At 40.4% G+C, this 18771-nt stretch overlaps 2 protein-coding genes across 3 annotated transcripts; one reads left to right on the forward strand and one right to left on the reverse strand.

Annotated features, from left to right (window-relative positions):
- Window positions 1-5115: 5115 nt before the first annotated feature.
- On the forward strand, window positions 5116-7210 carry LOC121750731 (zinc finger CCCH domain-containing protein 12-like). Its single transcript, XM_042145332.1, has 2 exons — window positions 5116-6198; window positions 6666-7210. The coding sequence occupies exons 1-2, from the start codon at window positions 5397-5399 to the stop codon at window positions 6914-6916; spliced, it is 1053 nt and encodes a 350-aa protein (XP_042001266.1). The 5' UTR covers window positions 5116-5396; the 3' UTR covers window positions 6917-7210.
- Window positions 7211-7294: 84 nt separating this feature from the next.
- Window positions 7295-18771, reverse strand: LOC121750132 (mediator of RNA polymerase II transcription subunit 12-like). Of its 2 annotated transcripts, none has more exons than XM_042144602.1 (13): window positions 18403-18771; window positions 17445-17640; window positions 16489-16548; window positions 16136-16241; window positions 15953-16021; window positions 15780-15833; window positions 15497-15604; window positions 14748-14897; window positions 14294-14641; window positions 11909-14172; window positions 9009-11630; window positions 8307-8631; window positions 7295-8180 (listed from the first exon to the last, which is right to left on the reverse strand). In XM_042144602.1, exons 2-13 carry the CDS (start codon window positions 17570-17572, stop codon window positions 7746-7748), a joined length of 6669 nt encoding a protein of 2222 aa, XP_042000536.1. In that variant the 5' UTR covers window positions 17573-17640; window positions 18403-18771; the 3' UTR covers window positions 7295-7745. The 2 variants fall into 2 exon arrangements, with proteins under 2 accessions (XP_042000536.1, XP_042000544.1); XM_042144610.1 differs by having other exon boundaries at window positions 17445-17653.

Below are 18771 nucleotides of genomic sequence, written 5' to 3' on the forward strand. Positions count from 1 at the left end.
AAGCCACTTAGTAGCCGCTTGGTTCTGCCGTTTAACCATCTTCCTATCGAGCACAGCCTGTGGAATAGCATCATTAATATGAGAGATATTAGGTAGATCAATAATAGGACCTGTTGGTGGAGAAGCCGTCTTCAATAAGGACACATGAAACACATTGTGGATCGTAGCTGAAGCGGGCAGATTAAGCTTATAAGCTACTGCTCCAATTCTGTCTGCAATTTGATAAGGACCGAAATATTTAGGCTCAAACTTATGGTGTTTCCCTCGCACTGATCTCTGCCGATACTCCCTTAATTTCAACCAAACCCATTCCCCCACATCAAACTCTCTATCAACTCGATGCTGATCAGCTTGTTTTTTCATTCTATCAGCAGCTTTTTGCACATTTCTTTTAAGTATGCTCAGCATTTCTTCTCGGTCCCTTAACGCCAGATCTACTGCTTCAACATTAGAGTCACCCGGCAGATAAGGAACATGTAAAGGAGGTTCAAAACCATATAGAGCTTCAAAAGGAGTCATTTGGATACTAGAATGATATGTAGTGTTGTACCAATACTCAGCCAATCCTAACCAATGGACCCAAGTATGTGGTTTTTCACCCATAGCACATCTCAAATAGCATTGTAAACTCCTATTGACTATCTCAGTCTGTCCATCAGTCTCTGGATGATAAGCAGTAGAATATAGCAACTCCACTCCAAGTAAGTTCATGAATTCTTTCCAGAAATTTCCCACAAAGATGGCTCCCCTGTCACTTACAATTTTAATGGGCATCCCATGTAATTTAAAAACAGAATCAAGGAATACCTCAGCCACCTTTTTTGCTGTAAAAGGATGTGAGAGAGCCATAAAGTGTGCATACTTACTCAATCGATCCACCACCACAAATATAGTATCAAAACCCTGTGAACTTGGCAATGCTTCAATGAAATCCATAGAGAGATCTGTGAAAAGTGCAGTAGGAACTGGAAGAGGTTGTAATAGTCCGGATGGAGCTGAGTTACTTGGCTTGTATCTCTGGCAAGTAACACATAATCGAACAAATTCCCTGACATCCTTTCTCAATTTTGGCCAATATAAGAGAGCAGATACCCTCTTGTAAGTACCCAATACTCCTGAGTGACCAGCTAAGGTAGTTCCATGAAAAGTAGACAAGATTTGAGCCTTTAAAATCACATCATTTCCCACCACTAACCTGCCTTTCCTTCTTAGTTCATCTTTATTCCAACTGAACTTTGGGTGAGAATCCTTGTCTTGTTGTTTTTCATGAAGAATCTTTTGTATCAAAGGATCTTGTTTCCATGACTCCTTGATTTTTGCAATCAACTCAAGGGGAATCACAAAAGAAGTCAAGGTATAAGTCATTATTTCTGGAACTCTGGAAAGAGCATCAGCTACTGAATTATCACAGCCTTTCTTGTATCTGATTTCATAGTCAAAGTGCATTAGCTTAGTCATCCAAGCTTGCTGCGTAGGAGTAGTTAATTTCTGATCCATCAGGTACTTCAAACTCTGATGATCAGTTAGAATGATGAATTTTTTACTCTGCAAATAGTGATACCATTTCTTCACAGCCATCAAAATAGCTAGCAGCTCTTTTTCATACACTGATAGAGCCTGATATTTGGGAGAGAGGGATTTACTGATGAAGGCTAAGGGATGCTTATCTTGCATTAGCACAGCTCCAATTCCAAACCCTGAAGCATCAGTTTCCACTACAAACTCCTTGCTAAAATCTGGTAGGGCCAACACAGGGGCTGTAGTCATAGCTGCTTTGAGTTTATCAAAAGCTTCCTGTGCTTCTCCAGTCCATTTGAACACATTACCCTTAATCACTTCTATCAGAGGCCTTGCTATCACCCCATAATTTTGCACAAACCTCCTGTAATAACCAGTCAAGCCCAAGAAACTTCTCACTTGTTTCACAGATTTAGGCTGAGGCCAATTTCTTACTGCTTCTATTTTTCCCTCATCAGTTGAGACTCCAGCTTCAGAGATAACATGGCCAAGATATTCTACTTTTTTACACCCAAAAGTACACTTACTTCTTTTTGCCAATAAGCTGTGCTCCCTCATTAATTCCATAACAACTCTCAAATGTTGCTCATGAGCTGCTTGACTACTACTATATATCAAGATGTCATCAAAAAACACCAATATAAATTTCCTCAAATGATTTCTGAAGATAGTGTTCATCAGATTCTGAAATGTTGCAGGTGCATTTGTTAAGCCAAATGGCATAACTAGGAACTCATAATGCCCTGAATGAGTCTTAAAAGCAGTCTTATGAATATCCTCTGGCTTCATCCTCACTTGCCAATAGCCAGATCTCAAATCAATTTTGGAAAACCAAGCTGCCTCTCCTAGCTCATCCAACAGTTCCTCAATCACAGGTATGGGGTATTTATCTTTGACAGTGATGGCATTTAAGGCTCTATAGTCCACACACATTCTCCACGTAGAGTCTTTTTTCTTTACCAACACAATTGAGCTTGCAAAAGAACTCTCACTATGCCTAATAACCCCATCCTTAAGCATCTCCTCAATCATTGTCTCAATGACATTTTTCTGATGTGCTGCATATTTATAGGGTCTCATATTCACTGATTCAGCTCCCTCTTTCAGTACAATCTTGTGATCTTGCTCTCTTTGTGGTGGTAGTGTTTTTGGCTCCTCAAATACTTCAGCAAATTCTCCCAGAATCAACTTAAGATTAGGCCAGATTTCCTCAACACTGATTTCATAACAGTAGTCTGTTTCAACTTCCACAGCAGGCATGCACTGATTCAATTTCCTCTGATTTACATCCTCTTCTTCTGGATTCATGATGTGTAGAAAGTTCAACTGCTCAGCCTTTGGTATCCACCTCTCACCTTGCAATTTCACTTCTTCTCCATGGAAATTGAAGATCATACTGAGATTATTAAAGTTCCATTTGATTTCACCCAAGGTAGACAACCATTCTCCACCCAAGATAAGATCATAAGTTTCCAGAGGAATAAGATAAACCTCTGCATGAAATCTGGACCCTTGCATTTCCCATTCTAATTTGCTACACTTTTGAGTACATTGCAAAATTTGTCCATTGGCTACTTCCACAGCCTTTGAGTTAACAGGAAGTAACTTACAGCTAATTCTTTTAGCCACTTTAGCACTCAGAAAATTATGAGTACTGCCAGTATCTATTAGAATCCTTAAGATCCTCTTCTGACAATTCCCTCTAATCCTCATTATTTGAGGTCCATCCTTACCCCAAACCGCATGTAATGAAAGCTGTAATTCAGACTTTTCATCCTCAATTTCTTCATCTGCTTCCTCTTGTTCTTCATTACGTTCCACTTCACCCACATCCAATAGCTGCACAACATATGATTTCCTTTTGCTACACTGATGATTTGGAGTAAACTTTTCAGTGCACCAAAAACATTCCTTCCTTGCTCTTTTTTCATCCATTTCTTTAGGAGTTAAGTTGGTACTAGCTCTAACCCCTCCAATTCTGTTACTCTCCTTGTTTCCTCCACTCCAATTATTCATAGTTCCCACTTTATTATTAGTAGCAGTCACTGACATTGGTCTGCTACTCGAATAATAGCTGCTACTAGTCTGTAGAGTGTTCTGATTTCCTTTAGCCTTAACTCCTAAGGCTCTAACAGTAAGTTCTTGCAGCTTAGCTAAGGAGTAAGCTTCAGCTAAGGTCTTAGGTCGAAACATACGTACAGGCATTTGTAATTCATCAATCAATCCGGACAAAAAGAAACTTAAAGCTTGATCTTCTCTAATTCCAGCTCTAGGATATAATTCATCAAAAATGTCCATATAGTCTTGTAGCGTACCTTTTTGTTTGAGGTTCCTGAGATCAGCCAAAGGATCCTCGTACGCATGAGCACCAAAACGAGCTGCTAGAGATGAGCTATAACACGGCCAATCAGCATAGGCCATATCTCCATGTAAGCTCTCAAAGCCTCTATGCCACTGCAATGCTTTCCCTTCTAGATGAATCGCAGCCACTCTAACCCTCTCCTCATCCGGTACCTTAGCCACTTGGAAAAAATACTCAGCTCTCATCATCCATCCTTCAAAACCGTCACCATCAAACTTAGGAAACTCATATCGCGTCGATCTTCCCCAATCGGATCCATTTTCATACCGATTTCCCTTGCTACTGCCTTCACCGGTTTCCATTTCATGATTCTTCTGATTTTGCAGGTTAATTGCTGCCATTGATTGCATCAACTCTCTAATGTCGTTTTTATGCTCCTCTCGCATCTCCTGCATTTTCTGCTCCATCATCTCTAGCATTTTCTTCTCCATTTCTGCGCCTCGAGTCACCGTTCCTACGTCCGGAGATCGATTGCTCTGAATACCACTTGTTACGATCTTACTCCGCGGTCGACCTATTTTAGCTCGTCACGGCCGAACTCAGTAACTGCCGAGCTAAAATGACTTCTTCTCGGTCTTCTTCTCTTAGTCGTCACTGCCGAGCTCAATGACTTCTTCTCGGTCTTCTTCTCTTAGTCGTCACTGCCGAGCTCAATGACTTCTTCTCGGTCTTCTTCTATTAGTTCGGCGTTGCCGAACTCAGCGATAAAACGCAAAGCTCAACACTTGAATGATCAATGAAAGGATGATTGTATTGATATGAATTGATAAAAGTGTCTACAATTGTAACGATTACACAAAGAGGAGCTCCAGATCCACGATCTGAGCTGATTAACTCTCAACTAAGCAACTTCAACGATAGCTCAAAAACAAAGTAACTATGGCTATTTATAGTTCACATCTTAGCTCGCATCTTAGCTCGCCTCGATCATCTTCCACGTCGGATTGTTGTACACATCATAGCTCTGCTCCTATTGGTTGATCACACGTGTTCCCGCTCTCTCATTGGTCGATCAATTGCTCTTAACTAACTCAACTAACTCCTGCCACGTCACTGAGATCACATGTATGTTAATACACATGCCCACGTTGCATGCATGTATGTTGTTGATGTTAATCTTGTGCATGCAACAATTTTAGCCATTTTGTATTAGGATTTTAGCTTGTTTTGCCGTGGTGTAAACAAAAGCAGCTTCTTGATGTTGTTTGTATGTGAAATTAGAGTTGAGCAAAGTAGAGTAGTTTTGGATATTTGCAGTGTAAGTTTTGTGCTCTTCTAATTTCTTGCTATTTCTAGCTCAAGTTTGTATTTTTATGTGATTTTGTGGGTATTGCCTCCGTAAAGGAATGCAAGATTAGGGTTTCTTTTTTGTTTCACTTTGATTAGCTATGATTCTCTTATCTGCTCCCCAAAAAGGTTGGATTCGGAGATTAGCATTTCTTGGTGTAAGTTAGTTATACTTTCATTTGGGGAAACATTTGTTGTTGAGAGGGAGTTTTTTTTTATCTTCCTGGAAATGGATTATCGTCGCGAGAATCGATTATCTAGTGGCGATGTGGTTCATGTTCTACCCCGGAGCTCTCAGAATCCTGTCAACGAGACCTGGGAATCCGGGCTCGTTGATCAAGCAGTTTGGGCCACAGAGGATGACTATGGGATGTGGAACGGAGAAGCCTCATTCGACACCAATTCAAACTCGAGCTATGATGGGGCTCGTGCAGGAAGTGAGCCACCGAATAAGAGATCAAGGGGTTCCAATTCAGGAGACGGGGCAGCTTCTAACCGGTCAAAAGCCATTGGAAAGATGTTTTACAAAACTAAACTGTGTTGCAAATTCCGGGCTGGGACTTGTCCGTACATCACCAATTGTAATTTCGCGCACAGTGTTGAGGAGCTCAGAAAACCACCGGATAATTGGCAAGAAATCGTGGCAGCACATGAGGAGGAGCGAGCATCATCAGCTGAACCAAGGGAGGAGTTTCAGATCCCGATTGTTGGGGTTAGTGATGAGACACAGAGGTCTTACAAAGGAAGGCACTGCAAGAAGTTCTACACCGAGGAAGGCTGCCCATACGGGGAGAACTGCACTTTCCTTCATGATGAGCAGTCCAAGGCCAGAGAAAGTGTGGCGATAAGCTTGGGCCCAGGCAGTGGCACTGGCACTGGCAACAGCAATGGTGGTGGTAGTGGGTATGGAGGCAGCATGAGTGGACCTACCTTGAAACCTTCGAATTGGAAAACAAGGATTTGTAACAAATGGGAGCTTACTGGATACTGCCCTTTTGGAAGCAAATGCCACTTTGCTCACGGTGCTGCAGGTATGGCGTTTGTTTTATGTTGTAATTTTACAGCTATTTCGTTTCAATCTTATTATGTTGCATTTACAATCATGCTTGTAGATTTACTCTCTTATTTTCAGTAGTTAGCTCAATATTTCATTACTTAAGTTATGACACCGAAAAGGAAAAAGGGGATTGGTATACAAATGCTAACATCGAATACACGAGTTCCATTTTAACCTGTTCTCGTGTCAATTTTTTTGTTTTCCTTTATCCTAGCAATGACCTATCCCTGTGTCATCCTGAATAAACACTTTCGTTTTTGTGCGTCTACGTGTTAGTTTCATAATGATTATGAATGTTACACACTATGTAAGAATGCTACACCATTTCAGTCACAAAAGAATCTTGATAATTGGTATGATGTTCATGTTGTTTACTTTTGTTGTCTGTTTCTATGGTTTTCTCTATATTGTTGATGAGCTCCGAATTCTTACAAATAACAGAACTACACAACTTCGGTGGAGGGGCAACAGACTCAGATGCTAAAGATCCATCCACTCCCGATGCCAAACAACTTGTGAGAACATCAGTTGATGTCATTGCAGGTCTTCCTCACACCGAGGGCTATCATATGGGAATCCCGCCCCAGAGACTGTCCAACACAATACAGAGAACCGGACAGAGACCTAATCAAAAATGGAAAGGCCCTGATAAGATTAGCAAGATCTATGGTGACTGGATTGATGATCTCTAATGGATAGAGAGGAGGATAGAATCTGCTGGTTTTCTTCGCTGAATAAAGGCAGTTATAAAAACTGTTGTATCGGTTGTTACTCTGTAGGATAAAGAACGTCGTTCGCAGTGTTCATCTCTCACCGTCTTGAAGTTCTTCCAGCTGGTTTTTGTACTTGGTAGCATTTTTCCCTTTCTTAATGTCACAAGACTGTTTCTGCTGTTTGTGTATTTGTTGGCAAGTTTCATATGCTTGTTTTGGGAATGGTTTTTTTATTTAAGTTTTGGTTGAGAAAGTAAATTTCTTGGTGTTGTAGATGGTGTTTAATACAGTATTGTGAAACTTTGCTCATTGGGAACATATTCCAAGGTTGAGCATCAATTTAGGAGGATTATAAGGTGGACAAAAATCGCCACATAATGATAATCGGAAACCATAATATTTGTAACAAAATATCGCTGAGCATCAAACAAGCTACAAGCCCCACTTCTCAGCTCAGACGATAAGAAAAAAAAGGGGGAAAATAAATGGTATCTATATATACAATAACTACGGAAATACATCATCCAGGAATTTGGAACAATCAAAAGGGGTTAGTGATGAGCAGGCCATCAGATCGCACGCACGTAACCGAGGAAGCCAGATAGAGATTTTCGTCTTCGAATTCAACCCGACCGCTATGGCACCTGTAAAGAATGAGTCTCTGGCGCAGTCTCCTCGCCCCACGCACCACCTCCTGTCTCCTCAGTGAGGCACTTAACAACTTGAGATGCGCGGGATTAGACCATCAAGGAGGCGACCTACAGGAAAAATTTTCAATACAAGGAAGCTTAGCCTGTGCATCTTCGTATCAGCTGTCCTCGTCTACTGCACCGATGTATGTGAGGTCCGTTCGCCTCACCCTCACGGCCCCCTTTAGCAGAAAGGAAGCCTTGAAATTAGCATGGTCGCTGCTGCCGATGCCTGTAGAGCTGGGTGAGGGCTGGCCCGCCCCAGCCCCATCCTCCAAAATGGTCCACTGATCGATCTCCGTGTCAAGGTCCGGATGCGACATCTGTGACTTTGTTTTCATGTTAGTGCGCCCTGGATTCCTCTGAGGTGGATTTGAGCTGCAAGGGTTTAACATAGTCACGGGGTTGCTTGGTTGGAGACAGGCAAGGGCAGTAGATGGTACTGACGGAGGCTGGCACGAGAGTGAAGGACGAGCAGGTGGTGTTAGAATCGGCAGTGCGCTTTGAATACGCCACCGGATTGTCTCAGGCAGTTCCATGCGATCCAAGTCATTCTGCATAATTACGACAAGATCTTGACACAACGAATAAAAGAAATCGAACTGCGATACATTCCCCCTCCTAACGATGATAATATGGATTTCGAAAGAAATATGGAGCTCGAAAAATGTTGAACAAACCTGCAAGCTTTCTGCGACCTCCCGATCAAAAGCAGTATAGTCCTTGCTGGACTCGGTGGACTTGGAATCAGATTTCAGTTTCAACCAGCTTGGCTGGTAACTGCTCAGAAGCACATGCAGCACGAGCAACAAACAATCAAAAAGACTTTCACCACACAGAAATGTCGTAGATGTATAACTCTCCATAAGAGATCCTGCATCCCTATTTGAAGAAGTCAGTGCAGTATTTACATAGTGGGAGCTATCTTCGTGTACGACCCTGCTTCCGAGAAGACGTAAAATCACTGAAGCAAGAACGTATCTCATATTACGACTTGAAGGCTCCCTGCAAAAAGTGACGTGTGTCCGATTACATATTATTGTAGCCATAATGAGCAAAACATGCGTTATTTATTCATAGGAATAGGAAGTTCGACAATATCTACATACACCAGTAAATTGCTATATAATAAACTACCATGCTACAATGAAAGCCAGCAAGCAATATTCAAAGTTAACCAGACAAAAATGATATGCTCGTATCAAAGTAACCTGATGTGAACGCAACACAGTAATAAACGTCTTTTAAGTTAAACCACACATTCACACACCTAATATTTAAAATTGGCAAATTAGTTGAGGCTAAAACCATAACGACTTTTTCAATTAAATTAACACGGACCAGAATAGGACAAAAACAATCAGGAAAAAAAACAAAATTACCTATCTCCACAAATAACAGGGAGTAATCTCAGCAGGAACTGCAACCGCAAAGTCATGGAGGCTCGCAGTGCTGCAGGAGAAGGTGGAACAGTGTCAGCAGATACATTAGGTTGTCTGGGTATCCCTGGACTGCTGCTTTTTGCACTCTTGCGGCTGCCACTTTTATTGGCAGGACTTCCAATTGCAGGAGAAGGGGTTGCCGCAGACTTGCCACCTCCACGAGTAACTGTATTTATTTGTTGCTCAATGTTGCTCATCTGCTTGATCATTTCACTTGCAAAACTATAACGTAAGTCATCGGAGCCTTGATCCACACATGGAAGGATCAACTCAATCAGAGCTCGCTCTGTCAGATGCTGCTGACTCACAACCGACCCTTCAATTGCCGAGAGGCCATGTTCTTTTCCAGAATGGCTAGCATCAGACCCTTCATCAACAACTTCTCCTTCCTCAAGGGCACCAGCTTCGGATTTCAACCTCTCACCTTTACTACTCACTGAATTAGTATCAGCATGAAACCATCCCCATGGCTTCCAGAACTGAGGCTTAACAGACAGTTCTTTGATGTCGGCAGCAATATTCATAACTTTCTGCCAAATTGTTTTCTTGCCATACAGGACTTCTGCACCTCTGAGCAACCATTTTGCTTGAGACAGCATTGAATCCTCGAGTGACTTCCCCAATAGATGCACAGCTTCAGAGAATAAGGGAGCAGCATCCGGCCTGACGAGTAACCTGGTGAGAATAATTTGGACAAAGTTGCTCTCATTCTCAGAAGCAGTATTTTTATCAGGATGGGGTGAGAGAGATCTTATTGCATCAGTCAAGGAGATCTCGTTTTCCATAATCTTCTCGTTAACAGCCTGTTCATTTAGAAGGAACCTAAGCTCAACCCACTGCCAATGGAACTTGGCAGGTTGCAGGGTATCCAAAACATGTACAAGCCTGCCCATAAGCTTTTTCCCATTTTCTGCACATTGTTTTTTCAACTCACCTTGACCAGAGATCCAATTCCCACCATCCAATTTTATTACAGGTTCTGGCATTTTGCAATCTATGAGTGCATCTAGAAAAAGCCTAGAGCGAAGAGGGGCCAAGGCAGCTGCCTTCAAGTTGCTGTCCGTAGCACTAGATTGTAGCATTGATACAAATTCCGAATCAAGGGTATCTGCAGCTATGAGATCATAGAGGCCATGAGCATTACGGAAACATATCTCACGGAATGGCAAGTGCTTTATGGCATCGCCTATAGCTGCACCCAGTGACTGAGACAACTGATGTGAATCTTCTCGTACTCCAACACTAGCATCAAGCATAGGTTTCCATATCACAAAGGCAAACATAGAATAGGCTGGAGGGAAGACCAAGTTCAGAGACAGCATTCGCTGCATTCTCGAGAGAGCTACAACTGAGGCTTCACCCAGGAGTTCCACAATAAGTCCATCACAGACTGTCCTGCAGTTCCCTACAAGAACCCTGAACCAGATCACTGAAACTTCAATCAAGTTGTCAATCTTCGAAACTCCCATGGAGCGTGAATTTCCATTCATGTTAGTTTTCAAACTCCTTGCAAACTGCATTAGATCCAGTCCTTCTTTAATCCTAAATAGGGTAACCATTCTATCCAGGCTAGAAACTCCCTGAAGAATTGCCCCAACGACAAGTGAAGAAACAGCTGTTATTCTTGCTGCTCTCCCAAGAGCTGTTTTATTGGAGTGATTTAAACTTTCATTAGGTAAATTGGCATTGAAGTCGATGGATTCAGGAGACATTTGAAACTGACTGCGAGGAGCCTTTCCAGGTGCAAAAGTTTGCATGAGAGCGGAAGAAGATTCTGTTGCAAGAGCGACCTCAAAGACTCGGCTCTGACGTTCTCCAAGTGCTTCCTTTAATATACATAGGCAGGTGATATGAACACGTAAAATGCGCCTTGCAAAATTTAAGGATCCAGAAGAGGAAGTGACATTTGTCCTTTCTGATTGATTATTGCTGGAAGATAAATCAGGAATTCTGCCAATTACTTGTCCAACATTATTCACAATAGCAGCAATTGCAGAAGATACCAGTGAAGGATCGCCTTCCTGAGCAGCCCCACCAGTTTGTCTCATGCAGTCGATCAATCCCTGCACTATTTTCTGAGCCAAGGGATATCCATCTTCCCACTTCTCCAAACTTGGGATTTTATTTGTTCCAGCGCCATAAGGTTTTCTATCTTTGCTGTAGAAGTACTGAAAAGCTTCATCCACATGCTTGTTAACTATTTCCTTCATGTTCAAACCCACTCTAGAAACCCGTGCTGCACCAGTTATCTTTTGACGGAAATAATCATCAAGATCTTCCACTCCATTTGGGACACCAAGGGTAAAGCCAAAGTCCCCTTCTGAGGACTTTGCAGAGTCTATTTCCGAAATTTGCCGCTTATCACATGTGGATTTGAAAGTCTTTTCCCATTCAACAACACTGGTTAAATTACTAAATTTCTTTAGGATTTGGCGGGCATAAGCTAAGGCAGGTGAAGCGGAAACCACCCTGCCTTTAGATGCCAAAAACGTGGCAGCACGATTCATTGTGGCAGACAAAGTCTCAGGAATAAGGTCAGCTGCGACAATTGTATTTTCGTAACTGCAACAGAGAAAATTAGGCGCGTGAGACAATATTAAAAATCAACACAATTCAGTAATTTTATGAGTCTGAAATGTATATATACGCAGTGCTTTTCTCAGGGGAGTACAAGAACAAGTTTTTCAGAATCAACTAATCAGGTGTATCAATATACACCACAGTTTAAGTGCAAAATAATGAAAGAATGATAGACAAGATTCTAGTGACGGACAGGTATGCCCCAAAACAATATCAACAAATGAGATGATAAAACACTAAGACCGAAATTAAGAGCATACCTGCGAATAGATGACAGAAGAAATGCTTCCCCAATGTTATAGACATCGTTGTCCGCATTTCTAGGAAGCATCATAATACTTCTACTGGGGATGGCAGAACCAGGATTATTAGGTATTTTCGGCAACAACCAAAGAAGAAACCTCATTGCTGAAGTGTATTCATGACAAACATCCATTAAATATAAAATTTTTGACAGTTCATCTTCGCCAAGCCTCCAGTATATGGAGCTTCGACCATCATTAGCAGGAAATGTCCTACCATATTGACCAACCATAGGCACAGTCCTTTCAGCCTCTTCGATTAGGTTCTTAACAGCAGATATCAACCATACAGAGAGTTTCCTCTTTTCTACAAATCGCATCTGCTTCAGCAGCTTTCCAACTGAAACAATATCTCCCAAGGGCGGTTTTCTGACCACATCTACTGGTTTTGTGATGTCATCAGAAACACTTCTATGATGCGAGCATCCTATCCTATTTTCACATACATGGCTTGTAGATGCTCCCTGACTACCTTCAATTCGAGCAGCATCTAATTGTGCAAGACTTTGAGTTTTTCGGACAGATTTCTGCCTGCTCCTTGAGGTCTGCTTGGCAAGCTTAGGAGGTGGTTCTGCTTTATATGACTCCATATACTGGAGCCCCTTTTTTATCCACCATACTGCTTCATCCTCTGCTGGATTTGACTGCAGGGTTGAGCTCATTTCTTCACTTAATTTTTGTCTCTTCGCTCTTCTGCATTCTTCACAGCCAGATGTTTCTTCGATGCCATCAGTTCTATTATAGACCCCACCAGGCCTCTTAGTGCTCACTTGAGATTCATCAACTGCAGTATCGGCAGATGAAGAAGGATTGGGAAATTGCAACAGTGCCGAAATTGAAGCTTTTAATTCCCCAATCTTAATATCCACGTCAATATCTGTTGATAATTTGGATGTTGCTTGAAAATACCACTGATCAACAGAAGATGGAGAGCCACCTCCATTTTCAGACATGTGGAGATACTTTTTCTTCTTAGCCACACTTCTTGCACCGGAAGTAAATTTACTGACTCTTAACAACCCATCAAGTAGCAACCTGCGTTCATTTGAGTAAACATTCACTGCTTCCAAAAGAATTGGAGTTTCGGCAAACTTGGCTTCCTCCAAAGCATCAAGTATGTAGGGAGAAGGCAACTGCTTCAAGAGTTTGTAATGTCTCTTACGCTTTTCCAGGGTAACTAAAGGTCCAATGCCATCCATGATTCCACTTACAATCAGCTGTCTGCCATAAGCCAAAGGATTGAAAATGCCAGATCGCATCAACTCTCTTACTAGAAGTTGCACTCTTGTAAAACCTTCCCTGTTATGCACCTCATGTTGATCGATCCAACATACAATAACATCATGCAAAAGGCTTGGACTTTCAAAGATATCTACAAGATCTTTGTTTCTCGGCTTTGAACTGTATAAGGCTGCCATCTTCAGTTTTAGAAGTCGTATTGCTATAAATATATGAGAGAAATCTCTTCTGCCAGTAAACTTCAGACCAAGAGGAGACGCAGCACGAAAATCCCTAAACTCACAAGTTGTCCACTCACAAATGAGGAAAATGGAGCAAAGTAATGACGGTGTAGCCTTACTAATATGCTTAAGTGATGTAAGTAAACAGGGACACACTTCAGCACTCCAATGTTCAGTATAAATCTCATCCCAAGTATTTTCTAAGAGCAAGTTGCAAGAAACTCCAACATCCCCATGCATGAGAGTTTGGTCCAACACCTGCAAGAATTTTGCTACATTGTAACCAGGATGATTGGGTTTGGCTACTCTTGCAAGAGTCTCTGAACGTTTTTGAATTGATGAAACAACACTTTGGAATGAAAAGGAGTCAGCTTGAACATCATGGTTTTTATCCCTGAGTAGACTGGATGCATCGATTTGACCACCCTTCACCTTCTTAGCATCCTCAGCCATTTTGGATAAGAAACTTCCATCATTTACTACATTACTTATCACACACACTGGCAAGGGAAAACAATCCAAAGCCACAAAAGTATCAGGCACAGCTAGTACCAAATACCGAAGCATCTCAACAACAGCAGCAGTAGTATATGCACGCCGAGAATTATCGACAAGATCAGAACCACCAGGAGAAGGCTCTTGTATGAATCGAACAGCAATCCTCACCAGTGTACGCACATAAGTTTGAGAAGAAACAACAGTTTCAATGACACCATATATAATGGGCAATAGCAACTGGAGAACATTGAGCAATTCTTTTTCCTGCAGTGACATGATTTTGTGGGTTGTAACATAAAAGGATGACACATTCATCAGCAAAAATTGTAGATGGATAATCTCTTGCCTCAAGAAGATGAAGAGGTAAACAAAAGAAGATTAGTACCTGTAGCTGATTCAGAACCCAATCAATAATGAGAGAAGGAATGACCAGCCCTTCAGCATGGTGCCAATGAACAATCCTCACCACATACCACCACTTATTATACAGGGAAGGTTCCTCACCATCAACAAGAGATGAATACGAATCACCCTTTTGTTGCACTGTGCCAGCAAAGATCGTTTGCGAAGACCGACCCCGTGCATACAATGCTGAATGAGTATTGTTTCTTGTAAGAAATTCATCCAATAGACATTGCAAGTACTCTATAATATCTTTTGTCCATTGTTCTGAACGTGAAACTTGAGCTTTATCATGATACCCAGAAGATGAATTAGAAGAGGTCGCGCGAACCTGAAATAGAATATAAGATCACTAATCCCAAAGTTGAGGACAGAAAAAATCAGTGTATCTTTTAAAAAGACTTCAGCCACTTATTCTCTAAGCTGGATATCCATACCTGATTAAGATATGTTACTTTGACGAACCACGTTGCTCTCAACAAAGGAACATTGTTTGCAATAAGAACTTCGAATGGAGATTTCCTCCGGTTACCATGAGGGACATGGTCAGCCAATGACCGCAATCTTTTATGTGGTTGTGATAAACCCTGGAGAAAAGCTCAAAACACTTCAGCAATTTAGTTGCTTTAGCCATTATGAAAAGAATATCTACACTAATGAACATCAAATGCCATATCACAAAATTTTTCACCTTCATTGCGACATTTCCTTCAAATTGCAACATAGTCTTACTATTTACACTAACACAGCTGCATGGACAACTTTATAGAAGCTAGAAGGAACTAAGTGTCAAAAAAGTCTTCACTTGTCAAACTAATAATGCTGAGCATCTCGGCTGCCTACTTCGAAAAGTTAGGAATATTTCATTATCATAGATGGATCTCCTAGCTGAAAGACAAGCCCGGAATGGAAATGCAGGGACATTCAGCATAATTTTGTTTTCATTATGGTTGTACAGTACTAATCCAACATATAGTAATGTATAATATAGTCCAATGACAAATCAACAAATGAAAGAAAAAGAAAGTTACATAGATGAAGAATATAGAGCATACACAACCTAATATCCGAAATCAATCCTGTCTCAATTCACAAGAACTTTTGAAGGCAATCCATTATACGAAGGATAAGTATTAGAAGTCAAGTATCAACTTCATGAAATTTGCATTAAAGTAAGAGGACATGCCTCAATCCACTTCCTCTTGAAGTCTTCTCCACATGGTCTTTGCTCAGGGAAGATACCAGACTTGGTCAGTAGTGTACCAGAAAGTGGCACGCCATAAACTTGACCCGCCTGCATATAAACGATATTTATTATTGTCAAAGCTTGTCATCAGTACCCACAAGGCATAACCATAACTAACATTTGTCTTCAGTAAAAACAAGAATCATAAAATTGATCCATTTTCAAGTAAAAAGATTGTGTATTTTTTCTCCCCTATTCAGGATGAGAAAGAAGAACAAAGCACCTTTCGCTTTTGGGCGCGAGACTCATTAATTGCTCTATGACATTTTCGGATTGCCTGCAAATGGATTTCAAATTTTAAGTTACAAGCTTCATTTATACCACAAAGCAAACATGAGCAATTCTCTAAATTCTTCAAAAACAAGAGAAGGTTCCTGGTTAAATTTTACTGCACACCTCTTTGGACTTGGCAATAGTTGAACTGTTGAAATACTGAACCTGAGATAAAAGGATCTCTCTGGATTCCTGAGTTCAATTTGATCATATAATGAAATGTAAGTAACAAATGCAAAAGAAGTGTGATAAGAGAGTCATATGCCAAGTATATACAGGAAGATACATAAAAGGTCTAAAGACAACCTCAAGTCCTTCAACAGTTTCTCTGTAACCAGATTGCACATACACCCTGGTAAGTGTCTCCTCGGGGCAAATAGGAGTCTGTGGGTGAAAGTCAGGTGGCCCAACTCTGTAACCATAAAGTACAGCCAAATCAAGGAAAGGGTGACAAAAAAAAGTTGTAAAATGGAAAATCAGGATCAATCTGGAAATCAAGATATTCATATGGCCTGAGATTCTGACACTATATTCAGTAAGTAATGGGACGAGAGGGGAAGAATCAAAAGAACCTCTTGTTCCGAGGACCTCCAAGGTCCATCAAGTGAAGAATGAAGTAGGCCAGGTACTATAAAATAAAGAGGAGATACTCAAATTACCTGGAGTTCAATGATTCCTTGTCACACCTCAATTTGTATTGGTTTGGCTGTGCAGTGCGTCTGGGTGTGAAAACAAGGTAAATAGACCAGTTAAGGGAAATAGCTTCAAAAGTTTGATAAACCAAGATAAACATACTGCGTTTTGGTGGAAGATATTGGACACTCGAAGTTAGATTTTAATTGCATAGCTTATGTACAGTGACTAAAAATGAACAATATAAACAATAAACAATATGCCTAAGGGTGAAATAGCAAGGAGCATCTGCAAAAAATTTAAAGAAACAATATCTATAGGGTGATAAGAGTAACAGAATCATTCAATTGCCAGAATACCTCTTCCAAACAGATTTAAGAAAATACATGATACAACAAGAGAGTATTACATGTATGATTCCATAAAGCCCATCTCAAATCAGTAACATCTGCATTGAACCCATAACTGAGAAAAATGGCAGCTTAAACCCTTCCCCGTGAACTATTTTATGCTGAATGAGAATTTATGAAATTGTATGTTTAAACTACTAATATTTCATGAACGCGATAATCTAACATCAATTCACGTCCAGTAAATCTTAATTGTGGTTACATTAATACCATTGTGTTCTATTTCAGAACGTTTCATTTCAATCCGTTTTCCATGCTAAAGTTTCATCCAAACATTTTATCAAGAATTATGTCAAAGCAGATCAAGGATCTTTTACAAATTGATGATCATGGAGCAAAAGAGTACCTCCTTCATTACAGGAACCTTTTAAAGGGAAACTAAAATTTACTAAGTCTGATGTGAAAACTAGAATACCGTTAATATATTACAAAGTAAACTTATTTCTTAAAGGGTAAAGATATCAATGAGAGCATTAGAATTCTTTTCATTAAGGTGACAGAAAATTGACCTGCTCTAGCCCAGTATTCATAAAATAGAATTTCTGGCACATTACGTGCAAGTGGATAGCTACCTTGCATTTAGTGAGAAGTTAGTAGGCAGAGTTGATGGGTCGGCACGGGATGCATCCCTTGACTGTAATCCAGAAATTGCACCGTTATTGACTGCACTAGTGCAGCTGCCAGCATGATACCTTTGCATATCTTCTAACAATCATCTGCATGCTGCCGCCAGCATTGAGCAGCAAAAGGAATTGTATGCTTGACAATCTACCAGAACAATCTATTCAGAAAATTGCCATAATCCATGAAAAGTGGCAAGTTTAATCGTACAAGACATAATAGATCAAATAAATAAGAGAAGTTCCATCTGAAAATAACAACTAAGGGTATAATAGTTATGAAAAAATACATTTTTGTGTAGAAAACCAATTTAGTAGTTTTACAAAGCACGAATGTTATACCCAAGAGAGCTTGACAGGTCCTAGACCATTAAAAGGTATAGCAGAACAGTGAATATGGCTCGTGCCACCATTAACTTTTGACACAAAAGTAGTATACCATTCAGATAAACTGTAAGAAAAGATATAAGGCAGAACAAAGATGTCAATTCAATTCTTTCTGTTAACTTCAATTTTGCTTATGTAATAAATCTCCAACTAGCGTTAACAAGATAACATAAAATATCCATTAATCCAAGTTAGTGCAATACATCCCTCATTTTAGATTTAACCCCCACCTCGCCCAGAATAAAATGCAAACAATCAACCCTTCACCTTAATTATTCAAATTCCTAATAATCGCTATCTAATAACAATCCAAGAACTTGTCATTAGCAGCTTCAGCACATGAAACTCAATTACACCAGAAGCTCATACACCATATATTTTTACTGAATCAACACTTATCTAAACTAGCAAATAACTCAAAATGAGCTCATCAATAGGCAATGATGCTACAAACCCAGAAGCACAAAATGAAAAAAGTTGCATTTTTTAACGTTCCCAAAACGAGATCAAAATCAAAGCATACCTGATAAACAGAGTCAGAAATCCTAAAACTAATCGAATCCCAAAATCCCGCGAGTAACGATTGCCAAGTATTGGGAGTTCAGGATTAAACTAGGGTTCAAAGGAGAAAATGGCAAAAGCTAGGGTTTTCACATATAACTTAAATCACGAAGTGAGGAGAGAGAAATTGCGGAAATAGAGGGGACGATGGGAGATTTCAAGTATCGATAACAGGAAGTTTACTACCAGATTAGGGATTTGAAATCGTGTTGGTGGAATCAAATTCAGGGGAATTCTAGATTACGTAGTTGTTTTATTGTATCTGTATGTATCGGTGTATCTATAGGTTGCAAGATACAGAAAGTGAAATTTTAGAGAGAGAAAGGAACTG

This window comes from Salvia splendens, chromosome 1, assembly GCF_004379255.2.
Source record: "Salvia splendens isolate huo1 chromosome 1, SspV2, whole genome shotgun sequence".
In the NCBI taxonomy this organism is placed as follows: domain Eukaryota; kingdom Viridiplantae; phylum Streptophyta; class Magnoliopsida; order Lamiales; family Lamiaceae; genus Salvia; species Salvia splendens.

Bases quoted from the DNA above. Each gene is read 5' to 3' on its own strand.
- LOC121750731 (XM_042145332.1), top strand. From the start codon at position 5,397: ATGGATTATCGTCGCGAGAATCGATTATCTAGTGGCGATGTGGTTCAT. The intron at 6,199-6,665 runs GTATGGCGTTTG...TACAAATAACAG, and splicing joins CTTTGCTCACGGTGCTGCAG to AACTACACAACTTCGGTGGA.
- LOC121750132 (XM_042144602.1), bottom strand. From the start codon at position 17,572: ATGCAAAGGTATCATGCTGGCAGCTGCACTAGTGCAGTCAATAACGGT. The intron at 14,898-15,496 runs GCATGTCCTCTT...GCTTTTCTCCAG, and splicing joins TCAAGAGGAAGTGGATTGAG to GGTTTATCACAACCACATAA. The intron at 14,642-14,747 runs GTATGGATATCC...ATTCTATTTCAG, and splicing joins AAGTAACATATCTTAATCAG to GTTCGCGCGACCTCTTCTAA.